The following is a 12374-nucleotide window of genomic DNA, read 5'->3' on the forward strand; positions in this document are numbered from 1 at the left end:
AATAGGACATGACTGAACAACAAAACTTTTCTCTTATCCAAATCCAGGTCTCTCAACCATTTCTTGTCTGTCACAACACTATCCCCCCTTCCTACTTTACGTCCTTTCTGTGTATTGTTTTCCTCCATTAAATATAAGCTTAATGAGGACAGAGAATGTCTTACTTTTGCATCCCTAGTATGTAGCACAGTGCCTGGTATGTAGGTACCTATGTAGGTACCTTTCTTATTTGAGTCTTACAATACTTCTAATGAGGTAGATTTTATAGGAATTATCCTCATTTTACAAGTGAAGAAACTGAGGTTGAAATGACTTGTCCAGGGTCCTACTGCTAATGGATCTTAGAAGTGGGTTGTGAATTGAGATGTTTGTTTCCCAGTCCAGTACTCCATCCACTACAGAATCTACCCCTGAAGCAGATTTGTTGACAGAGGCTGTCTCTTCTTAAATAAGATCTGTGAAGTGACTTCTTGAGATCATAATATATAGTTATAATTGCCAGACATAGGACTTAAATCTCAATTTTCTAAATCTTGATTCTCAAACTAGTTCTCTTTGCACCCACCCACCAGATTTTCTCCCTCTCCTCCATCTCTGAGCTTACATTCTTTCCAGTTATTTCAAGGATTCATGGCTTTATTTCCATGTCCAGATTACAAGGAAGTGGATGGCAAAAATAAGTTTGAAAGGAAAAAAAAATTATCCTGAAGTTAGACTGGGTAATGATCTTTAAAAAAAAAAAAAATTAGCCAAGATATAAAATACTCCATGTCTCAATTCTGTACATTTTCACGAGCTGTCTTCCCCATTCTCTCACCATTTCCATGTTTAGAATATTCTCTTTCCTCATCAACTCCTGGCATTCTTGGCTTCTTTTAAGTCTCAGCTAAAATTCCATTTCCATTTGTAACTTGCCACAGGATCCAGATGGTTCAGGAGAGGAAAATGAGACTTGCAATTTTGCACAGCCCTCCCTCCCCCCCCAGTTTTCTTCCTTCCCTTTCTCCCTTCCTTTTTTCCCTTCCTTTTTTCCTTCTTCCTCTCTATCCTACCCCATTCCCGTCTTTCATGAATTTGAGTTACAGCACCAAAGGAAATTGATGTAGCCACCAATGTTGAGGTTCAGTCATTTGATAAATTCACAATGGCCATTATCTTTGGCAAAAGGTAGGTTTATTTAGGTTACAAACAAAATGAAGAGATACAATAGACACCAGGAATGATAAATGAGATAGTTGCCAACAAAAGGAATTTGGAAGAATCCATTAAAGGAATATGTCATGAGTTAGGAGTACTCCATTGACTGACAGACTAAATCCTTAGAGGGAGTTAGCTATAAAAAGGAGAAATACACCGTGAGGCAAGGGGAGTATGAGAGAAAGGACAACATAAAGCAGAGTGCCTTGGCAGGCTCACCCCAATAGAGATTCAGCAAAGATGGCATAGTCAGATTTATGGGGGAAATTCAACTTCAGGGGTTTGACATAATTTGGATTTCTGACTGGACACAAGGTGGGGCTACCCAAGACCTCCATGGAAGATGGGATTATAGGGTTGTTGTTCTCTGCTTGCCACAGAAAATAACTTAATCTGTACTTCAAACCCTCTACCAACCCCACCCAAGACCTTCTCTCTCTCTTTTCTTCTCTTCTACCCCCTCTTCCCCTCTCTCTTTCTCCTCTCAGAATTGGATGAGGGTTTAGTTTCCAGAGTTATGAAACTTAAATTAGAGAAAAGACACTGAAACCTAAGAAATAAAACATAAAGGTTAGGAGTAGATCAAAAGAAACAAAATTTGTAAAGGGAAACCATAAATGAGAATAAGAAACACCCTATCAATCAGGTTGTAATCTGTATGGAGAATCAATTGGGGGGGAAATTAGGTGTTCCTGATAGGCTGTAATCTGTAGTACCCAATCAATGGGGAATCAGAGGAGGAAAATTCTTTTAGGGCAGGAAATAAAAGGCTGTGGTTTTGTACATCATGTGTGCCTGTTTCTGGATACCCAGTCTTGCAAGATCTCAAACAAAAAATCTTTTCCTGGTTTCAACAGAGGGGTCTGTAGAGTTCTTGGCAAGAGATGCAGCTTTCCTTTTTTCTTTTTTTCATTGATTGGTCAATAGATCCCAGGCCAAGCCCCAACCTGGTTATTGTTAGGGCTCTGATTGACTAAGAGTGAATGTAAATACCATTTGTTTCTGTTTTGGTCAGAAACCCAGTAAGTCTTCCCTGAACAGACTGATTTTTTTTTTTTTTTTTGACCAGGTAAAAGAGGCTATTCCTAGATTCATTTCTTACCTAGCCTCAATCATTGGTTGGACATTGCCTCAGTCAAATTGAGAACGGTTAAAGACCTTAGTTTAAAATGGTCAAGGTTTCCCAAAGCATCCAGGGCCATCTCTAGTTGTCTTAATCTCTATCAGGCCACTGGACCCTGATAGCTCTGGAGGAGAAAGTGAGGCAGGTGACCTTGCACAGCTCTCACTTAAATCCAATTCACTTGCATGTCATAGTCCTCTTTGAAATGAAGAACAAACAACAACAAAATGCCATCTTCTACAGGAAGCTTTTCTTGATTCTCTTAATTCTAAGTGCCTTCCCATTTAAGATAACACCTAATTTGTCATATATAATATGCAAATGTTTGGACATAATTGTTTGCATGTCCTTTCCCCCATTAGAATGTGAACTCCTTGAAGGAAAAACTGTTTTTGCCTTTCTTTGTACCCCCAGCACAATAACTGACAGAAAACAGATATTTAATGATTGCTGACAACTTTTGGAAAGAATATGGAATTGAGGGTATGTGGTATATATGTGTGATGGACTAAATGTTCTCCTTCACATCTGCTAAAATCTCCACATATGAACTACTATATACTTTTCCCTAATATTGTTTTTGTACAGTTATTTTTAAATTTAAAAGTAGGACTTCACCTTTATTCCCAATTTGGCTCAATATTTCAGATTATTGAGATTCTTTAGGAATTCAATCTTATCATCCAATGTAGCATTTATACCTCCCAGGTTCATATCATGCACAAAAACAAAACAAGAATTAGAAATTTTGTCTAATTAATAAAACAGAACCCTCCATTAAATGATATTGCTTCCAAGTCAATTTAAGAAATAAAAATTTAAGAAACAAAAACATTACAAAACTGAAAAATATAATAATTGTGAGTCAGACTTCTTTAAGGTGTCAAGAGGTCTTTATTGAGATTATAGCACAGTTACACTTCTAATACCCTTTTCCACTTGTATACAATAGTTAAAAATGTTTGCTACAGTGCACGGACAGTTTAGCAATTATCAGAACAAAAGCTCAACTGCATCTTAAATAAATAATAACCTATCATAATTTAACGGAAAATAACTGTACAATATGAAAATATAATAATACATAACATTAGGATCTACAATTCTGTAGAAATAAAATTGTAATTCTGCTTTACATAAACCTTGCAAAGAAAAAAAAAAACTCCAATAAGCTTTTGGACCAAAATCATTATTTTCCATTTTAAAATTATCATGCAGACATAGCATTTCAAGCCATGCTATAGTCCATAGTTAAGTTTTTAATTTTATTGAAGAGGAGAAAAATGCTCGCCAGTAGATTGTACCATCAACTGCTGCATCAGATAAATGCTGATAATCTGCTTCTTCTACAGTACATTTTAGAGTGGAGGTATACAGTTGCATTCAAAAAACAAAGAAATTAAATGTTTGAAGCAAATGTATTTTGCCTTTTACTCTGAAAAAGATTAGAAAACAAAATAATCATCTCCTCCCTGGTTTAAAAGAAAAGGCTTATACCTCATTATGAATCAAACCAAGAAGCAGTTGTATATTCATTTTTTAGTCCCATAGTGATACTTACATATTAAAAACAACCATGAAATGTTAGAGAGGCATACAAAAATCTTACCCCTAAATAAGTGATGCATACAATGGAACTGTGAGAATGGCAAAAGTCATTTCTGTTTATGTTTAATCTGTCTGGAACTAAGTACATATATGAATTTTATTAAAGTATAGTTCAATTTAAATTTATATAGAAAACTGTCATTTATGCAAAGAACAAGGAATGCATTTAATACTAAAATGTAAACACATTATCAACCTTAACTTTGAGTGCACAGTGACAACTTACGGGCTTTTCCAACATACTTTGGCAACAAGACTACAATGGATCACAGCAGCATAAATTCACATGGAAGACCTGAAAGCACTGCAAAATAATACTAAACACCCATCTCTCCTAAGCAATGAGAAACTGTGATAAGTGCCTCCTCCTGCGAAATCCCTCTCCCGGCCAGACTCAGCTGGTTTGAATTAACAACAACAAAAACAAACAAACAAAAAAATCAAAAACAAAAAAACCCACACACACAAAAAAACCACTTCAGCCATCTTAAATCTCTGTGCTTTATCTGCATAGGTTGCCTACAGGTATATTCTAACCACTGTAAGTCCAAAGCGTTACAGTTCTGTCAGCTGATGATGACAAAAAGGAAAGATCCTTTGTGTGCCACCTGCACTGAATCACTTTGTCCTTGTGCTCCCCTACCACCATAATTGGAAGCTGCTTGGTGAGGTCCCCTAAAAAAAATAGCAACAAGTATTAAAACAAGCTGAATAAATTTTACAGACTTCTGAATAAAATTTCCTTATTTACTAATCCAAACTCCATATAAATGCAACATTAACATATTTCATTCACTATAAAAATACATACCACCCTATGTTACTATAATTAAATAATATTAACAGAGTTAAATTGCTGAACAGTTCAACATGGTTCAACAATGAATTAATGCTTACATTGTTCAATGCAATTGGATTAAAGAAACTGTTCATTACAGGTCTATCACAGAAAATTAACTTATTCAACACCATTTATAAAGTAGTTATGTGCAAAGCATATAACAACATAAAAGTAAATTAGAATGCAAAGGATGAATTAATATATTCTTAATCTTCTAACATCTTTCAGCTCATAATGAAATAAATATTGCAGTGAAGACCAATTCAACTATTTAACAAAACAAACAATTCTGTATTAAAAATTAGAACAACCATTCCTATTATTAAAGGTTAGAATACTGTCTATTAGGCTATTTACTGAACCACTTTTGATAATATGCTAATATTTTGTAAGTCAAATTTTAAAATATTTTAGTAAAATGTGGTTACTAGACTAATAAGGAGAAAACTGTAAAAAGACAATCTAAAAGATACAAAAGAGAAATAAATATAAATCTAGTCAGAAGGATTAAGATAAATTACCTTGTAAGTCTGTCACTTTTATTTTCATATCATAAGATCCTGTAAGTAAATAGTGAGCCCCAGGAGAGAATCTAACAGAGCGAACATCACTGGAATGAGGATGATAACTTTGTACCATTCGTCCTCCTCTGATGTCATATAACATACAACTAGAATCTTCCTGACCAGTAGCTAAGAGACGGCCACTGGGATCAACAGCTACTGATGCCACTGCACTGCCTAAAAAAAGTAAGTTTTTTTTTTAATTAGAAATTTATTTCATTTTTTAAAACCAACTCAAATTCACTGTAAAAATAACAAAAACTCACTTTTTAAAGAGTACTTTAAGATTTACAAAACTCTCCTTACAACAATCCAGTGAAGTAAGCAAAAATAATAATTATCACATCTAGGTGGCACAGTGAACAGATAAGAAAATATCTTCCTCAGTTTTAAATCTGGCCTCAGACACTTATAGTTGTGTGATCCTGGGCAAGTCACTTAACACATTTTTGTTTTCCTCGGTTTCCTCAACTGTAAAAATAAGCTGGAGAAGGAAATGGTAAATCACTTCAGTATCTTTGCATAGAAAATCCCAAATGGGATCAGAGTTGGACATTAACCGGAATATGACTGAATTATCACAACTAACATTAATAAAGCACTTAAAAGTCTACAAAGTAAAATCATAGGATCATAGATTTTCTATTAAAGACCATAGACATCATTGTGTCTAATCAATTATTTTACAGATGGGGGAAACTGAGTTTGAGAGAAGTTCAGTAACTTGCCCAGGGTTATATGGCTAGTAAGTGATTAAGGCAGAATTTAAATTCAGATACTCTTGATTCCAAGTCCAGGGTTCTGACCACTTTCTTAACTTTGAGTACACAAGTATGAAAAATGTTAACAGATATTATTTAATTCAATACTTACAACAAAATAAGGTAAACTCTAGAGTATTGTTATACTCATGTATAAATGAGAAAACTGAACTTCAAATATATTAAGAAACTTAGCACAACTACATCATAGGAGGGATGAGATGTTCTCAAGAATGTCATTCTAAGTTTACAAAAGGAACAAATACAATGGAGTAGAAAAAGGAAAGTTGTCTAAGAACCCTAATGTAGAATACACAGGGAACATGGATGAAGTTCAATTTCAAGAAAGATTTTTGGTTAAGATGGTAACATGCAAATATGTAAAAGGCGCCAGAAGGAAAAATAATCAAGAACTCTAAAGAGAAATAGCAATAAGCTCTTTCTACTGGTCCAGACCTGCCCAATATGACAAATAGTTAAGACACCCATAGGCACTCAAGAGAAGGGTAATGTCAGGGGAGGCAGAAACCAGTGAACTTGGGGAAAACAGCCTGAAGCCTGCAGGTTTTCTGATCAGAGATGCTCCATTGAGATGGAAAGTCAGCACAACCTTTTATAATTGAGTTATGAAGTGAGCCAGAAGCAAGATCAAACTACAGTAACTGGGATCTGAAGACAACAGAATGTTGGGCCCTGAGGCTGTTGGAGCAAGAGTAGGGGACAAAGTCATTCTCCAATATAACACTGCAAGTGAACCACAGCCTGAGACAAGGCAAATTCATTGGGTGATAATGTAAGGACAGAAGTCTGAGATCATAGTTTCCAACAGCCACCTGAAGCCTGTTAGGGCCCCAGATAGAAATAAAATCAATCCCTCCCCTGGGGATTATGCAAGTAAAAAGAAACCAAAAAAGGTCAAAGGCTAGCATCCAAATAGGGACACAGATTTTGGCATTAGAAAGGACCTAGTGTTAACTAACCCACCAAGAACTGCACACTATATAGAGAAGGAACAGAACTCAGCAAAACCTGTGCAATCCATTCAAGATTATTGGAGCAGGAAGAACCTGGCTCTAGACCCAATTCCGAAATCGAGACCGAAGTTGTTAAGCAAACAAAAAAACACTGAACAAAATTAAGAAATGCCACACATTAAGAACAGTCCAAGAAGTTAATTCAGAAGACAACAAGCATCTCTACAAGTACAGTGAAGCCTCAAAGAAAAGAATGGCTTGGCCACAAGGACTCCAAGAGTAACTGAAAGAAATGAAGAAATAAAAGATAAAATTAGAGCTCCTGAGGAAAAATTGGAATGCTAATAAAGATCTCAGACAGAAAGTGGAAAACCTTACCCAGGACTCCTTGGGGGGGAAAAAAAGAATGAAGCAAATAGAACTCCAAAATTCTATGAGATGATAAGAAATATTATAAAAGTCAAAAGACTTGAAAATTAGAAGTATATATAAGAAAAAAATCTACTGTCTATGGAAATATCACACTAAGTCCTCACTGTGTAATAAAGTATTTAAAAATGATCTTTTCACAGTGTCCTAGTCTGAAGTTCTTGGTCTCATTTGAATCAAAGATTTTCTTTTCCTTTGATAAAGATAATTAATTTTAAAGAGGTATTCTTTGAAACCATGAGATATGGTTTTGCTTATAGTAACCAAATGAAGAGTGGAAATATTTTTTAACCTAATTAACAGAAGTATTTCATTGTTCACTACCGACCAGATTTAAAGGGAACACAGCTAAAGATGGAGTGATCTCTATCAGAAAGATATTTTCTCCCAAAGCATAATGACATTAACATTATTATTGTTCTGTCTGATCAATCAAAAATCCTAAACTTAATTATGACTCTTCTGTTTTAATTTATTGTGAAATTTCATTTTTTGTTTCACAAATTATTATAAGATATAGGTTGTTAATTGCTTAAAAGGGAAAGGGTTTTCTGACTGGCAAAAGGAACTCTGAACCCTCTACATGCAAAAATGTTTGCAGATGAATTGTCAAAGACAGAGTCTGGTTAAAACAGTACTTTATTATCCTAAATATAAAAATATTGATACAGAAAACCAGTGAAGGAGAAGTAATTTAATCACTGGACTGGTAAACCATGATCAAATTCAAAAACAAAAAGTTGGACATCATACTTAAAGAAAACTGCTCAAGTGCCACTATTAAGTTTGTATCCCAAAGAATCATAAAAGAGGGAAAAGGACCCACATATGCAAAAATGTCTGAAGTGGTGTTTTTTTTTGTAATGATAAAGAATCAGAAAATGATTAGATGAGCATAAGTTATGTTTTATAAATATAATGGAATAATAATACTATTGTTCTATAAGAAATGATGAGCAGACTGATTTTCAGAAAAGCCTGTATTCATATGAACTAAGTGAAGTGAGAAGAACCAAGAAAATATTGTATACAGCAACCACAAAATTATGTAATGATCAGCTGTGATAGACTTAGCTCTTTTCACCAATGAGGTAATTTAAGGGAATTCCAATAGATTTGTGCTGGAAAGTGCCATCTACACATAGAGAGAGAACTATGAAGACTGACGGTGGATCAAAGCATGGCATTTTCTCCTATGTTGTTGTTGTTACTTTTTTATCCCTTTCTCATTTTTAAATTTTTGATCTGATTTTTTTTTCTCAAGATGATGAATGCATTAAGAAGAACTGCACATATTTAACCTATATCAGATTGCTTACTGTCTTGGGGAGGTGGAGAGGGAGAAAAATTTGAAATACAAGATTTTGCAAAAGTGAATGATAAAAACTATCTTTGCATGTGTTTGGAAAAATGAAATGCCATTCTAAAAAAATTAAAAAAAAAAAAAAAAGAAAAAGAAAACTGCCTAGATGTATTAGAAATAGAAGGCAAACTTCTGAAATTCTGAAAAACAGAATTAGTTTATATTCTGAAAGAAAATCTACACTGAAAAGACATAGGAAAGTTAGAGTGAAAATCCAGAATTCTCAGGCTAACAGGGAAAAAACCCAACAACATATATACTACAAAACTGCCAAAAATAGAGAGTTCAAATACCAAGGAATCACACAAGATTATGCTGCAAATAAAGAGAGAAAACCTTGGAAAATTTGATATTCCAGAGAATAAGAGTTTAAAGGTAAAAATAACATCTTGCAAAACTGGATGTAATCGTAGAGGAAGAATAATAGAATTGTAAAAAAAAAAAAAAAGTGGACTTTTAAGTATCCCTAAAGAAAATCCCAGAACTGGGATTTTCTGAAACCTATTCCATTAAAATAATGGAATGGTTAAATTTTATTGGGGAAAAAGGGACAAACATATCTTGAGAATCCCACCATCTTCAAGGATCACTAAGGAAGTTGGAAACTTAAAGATCTTATGTTTATTCTATTTTACTAGTTTTAAATGAGAAGAGAAATGAAATACAGTATAAAATAAAAGAGGAACTTATTCTTTCTCATAACTCAAATGCTTGATAAGAAAATGCAAACCTTAGGAGGAGAGTGAACAACTTATTAACTTTATGAATAGTACAAAGATGGGTAGAACACAAAGTCTGATGTAAATATATTAAATTTAGCAAGGAAACAGGGACAACATGAGGGAATGATGGTTTAAGAGAAAGGGCAGAGTCAGGGAGGAAATAGTCAAGCAAAACTAACTTCAGAGGGGAGATTAAAAGGAAAAAAAGGGTCAAGATTCAGGGAATGGGGGTGTGGGTTAAGTAGAAAGAATAAAGACAAAAGAGTAGAAATAAACTATTTCCATTATAGATTTTTAATGTTGATCACACTCCTCTTTCACCTTTCTCCTTTTAACTAAGGCTAGTTAAGTGGTAAAAGTAAGCCCAGAAAACTGCTGGGCCTAGAGTTAGGAAGTCCTGAGTTCAAAGTCAGAATCAGACCCTTACAAGCTATAAGACCCTAAGCAAGTCACTTCACTTTTGTATTCTTCAATTTATTCACTCATGGAAACTGAGATAATAATAGACTATACCTCTAAGGGTTGCTGTGAAGATTAAATATTATATCTGTGAAGTGCTTAACACAGGACAGGACATGTACTAAGTGTTTTAGATACACATATATATAATAGATAGATATTCTTTTTTTATTCCCATCCTTCTTCCTCTCTTCTCCTTCCACCTTATTCTTTTTTGTAAAAAGAGGAGAAAAGGGTAAATAGAAAATTACTTAGATATAGGCTGATTTTAATGTGTTTATATAAAAAAACTAGACGTGGAAAAGGGACTGTACTAGAAGAGGAAAAGGGAAGTAACAAGGGGTAAAAATTATAACCAAAACCAAAAAAGGGTCTTTGAAGAAAAGATTCAAATGGAGCCTTGAAGACTAAATAATGTATCCTAAAGAACTGGTGAGTCAGAAATCAAATTATAGAAACAAAAGATAATTTTATCAAAGAGAAATGCTAAAATTGTGATAATAAACCAAAATTTTTGTAATGCAGCCAAAATAGTCCTCAGGAAAAATTTATTTCTAAATAGTATCATCAATCAAAAAAGTCAATAAATTATTAAGCATAAGACTAAAAATAACAACAAAAGGCAATTTCTTCAGAGATAATGTGATCATCCTTTAAGATGATGGAAGTTAAAGAATACTTTTCTACACTCCAAAATATAAAGTACAATTACATGTTCTTCCTTTAAGCCTGGAAGTCAGGCTTTAATGAGGAAGGGAATAAAAAAAAAAAAAAAAAAGGCTCTGAAGAGACAGAAGGGAAACCTGACCTTTGTGAGGGAGTTGAAGTATTATCACATTGAGTCAGAAAAAAATAAGGAAAAAAACCTGTATGTATGTATGTATGTATGTATTTATTTATTTATTTTGCTGGGGCAATTGGGATTAAATGACTTGCCCAGGCTCACACAGCTAGGAAGTGATGTGTCTGAGATCACATTTGAACTTGCGTCCTCTTGACTTCAGGGTTGGTGCTCTATCCACAATGCCACCTAGCTGCCCAAATACTTACATATATATACATATATATACATATATATAGTACGTATTTGAAACTGTTCTACACAAGAAGAGTTAGTTATCTTCCAAAGAGGAATAAAGCAGAACTATTGAAGCCATATAGTAATGGTACTGAAGCAACACTTAATGACCTTCTGATAACAAAGAAGTTTGTTATCTTTTTAAGACATGTATAAGACATAAGAGAGAACTTCCTAACACTTACCAAACAGGATGTCAACTATTCAACTTCTGGTGATTGATTTCAATAAAAATGATACCACCAAATAGAGTTTAAAAACTGTCATTAAGAGCTCGTTAGAATAAAAAGGGAAAAATACAGTTAGCAATAATAACTATGAAAAGAATTTTGTAGAAAGTTTCTCTGATGAAGGTCTCATTTCTCTTTTTTTTCCTTCTCAAATTGTTTTAAAAATGAGATCAAAAGGGAAAAATGAGGAAAAACAAAAGCAAACAAACAATAATTTTAAAAAAGGTGAAAATATTATGTTGTGATCCACACTCAGTTCCCACAGTCTTTTCTCTGGGTGTAGATAACCCTCTCCATCACAAGACCATTGGAAATGGCCTGAATCACCTCACTGTTGAAAAGAGCCACGTCTGTCAGAATTGACCGTCATATAATCTTGTTGCCATGTACAATGTTCTCCTGGTTCTACTCATTTCACTCAGCATCAGTTCATGTAAGTCTCTCCATGCATCTCTGAAAGCATCCTTCTGATCATTTCTTATAGAACAATAATATTCCATAACATTCATATACCATAACTTATTCAGCCATTCTTCAACTGATGGGCAGCCCTCAGTTTCCAGTTTTTTACCATTACAAGAAGGGCTAGCTTCTCATATATAGGGAATTGAGCAAAGTTTATAAAAAATAAGTCATTCTCCAATTGATAAATGATCAAAAGATATGAACTATGCCTATAGAGCTATAAAATCATGCATACCAGGCATGAATTCCAAAAAAGATTTTTTTAAAAGGAAAATGTACATAATATTATATACAAAAATATTTATAAGCAGCTCTTTTCTCAGGGAAAAGAACTGGAAATTGAGGGGATGTCCATCAATTGGGGAATGGTTGATTGTGATATGTGATTATGATGAAATATTATTGTTCTGTAAGAAATGATGAGCAGAATGTTCTCAGAAAAACCTGGAAAAGTTCTCATGAACTCAAGCAAAGTGAAATATACTATGTACAAAGTAATAGCAATGTTGTGAGATGACTAGCTATAAATGACTTTGCTATTCTCAGCAATACAGTGATTCA

General features: G+C 33.9%; 1 protein-coding gene across 4 annotated transcripts in view; it reads right to left on the reverse strand.

Annotated features, from left to right (window-relative positions):
• Positions 1-3194: 3194 nt before the first annotated feature.
• The window catches only part of WDR47 (WD repeat domain 47), a 74905-nt gene continuing 65725 nt past the window's right edge, over positions 3195-12374 (reverse strand). For all 4 annotated transcript variants that reach the window (XM_074262860.1, XM_074262861.1, XM_074262858.1 and 1 more), the window contains exons 14-15: positions 5291-5509; positions 3195-4603 (exon numbers count right to left, since the gene is read on the reverse strand). In XM_074262860.1, coding sequence (XP_074118961.1) covers positions 4461-4603; positions 5291-5509 — 362 coding nt within the window. In that variant the 3' untranslated portion in view covers positions 3195-4460. The remainder of the gene's footprint in view (positions 4604-5290; positions 5510-12374) is intronic.

This window comes from Sminthopsis crassicaudata, chromosome 4 (assembly GCF_048593235.1).
Source record: "Sminthopsis crassicaudata isolate SCR6 chromosome 4, ASM4859323v1, whole genome shotgun sequence".
Classification (NCBI taxonomy): Eukaryota; Metazoa; Chordata; class Mammalia; order Dasyuromorphia; family Dasyuridae; genus Sminthopsis; species Sminthopsis crassicaudata.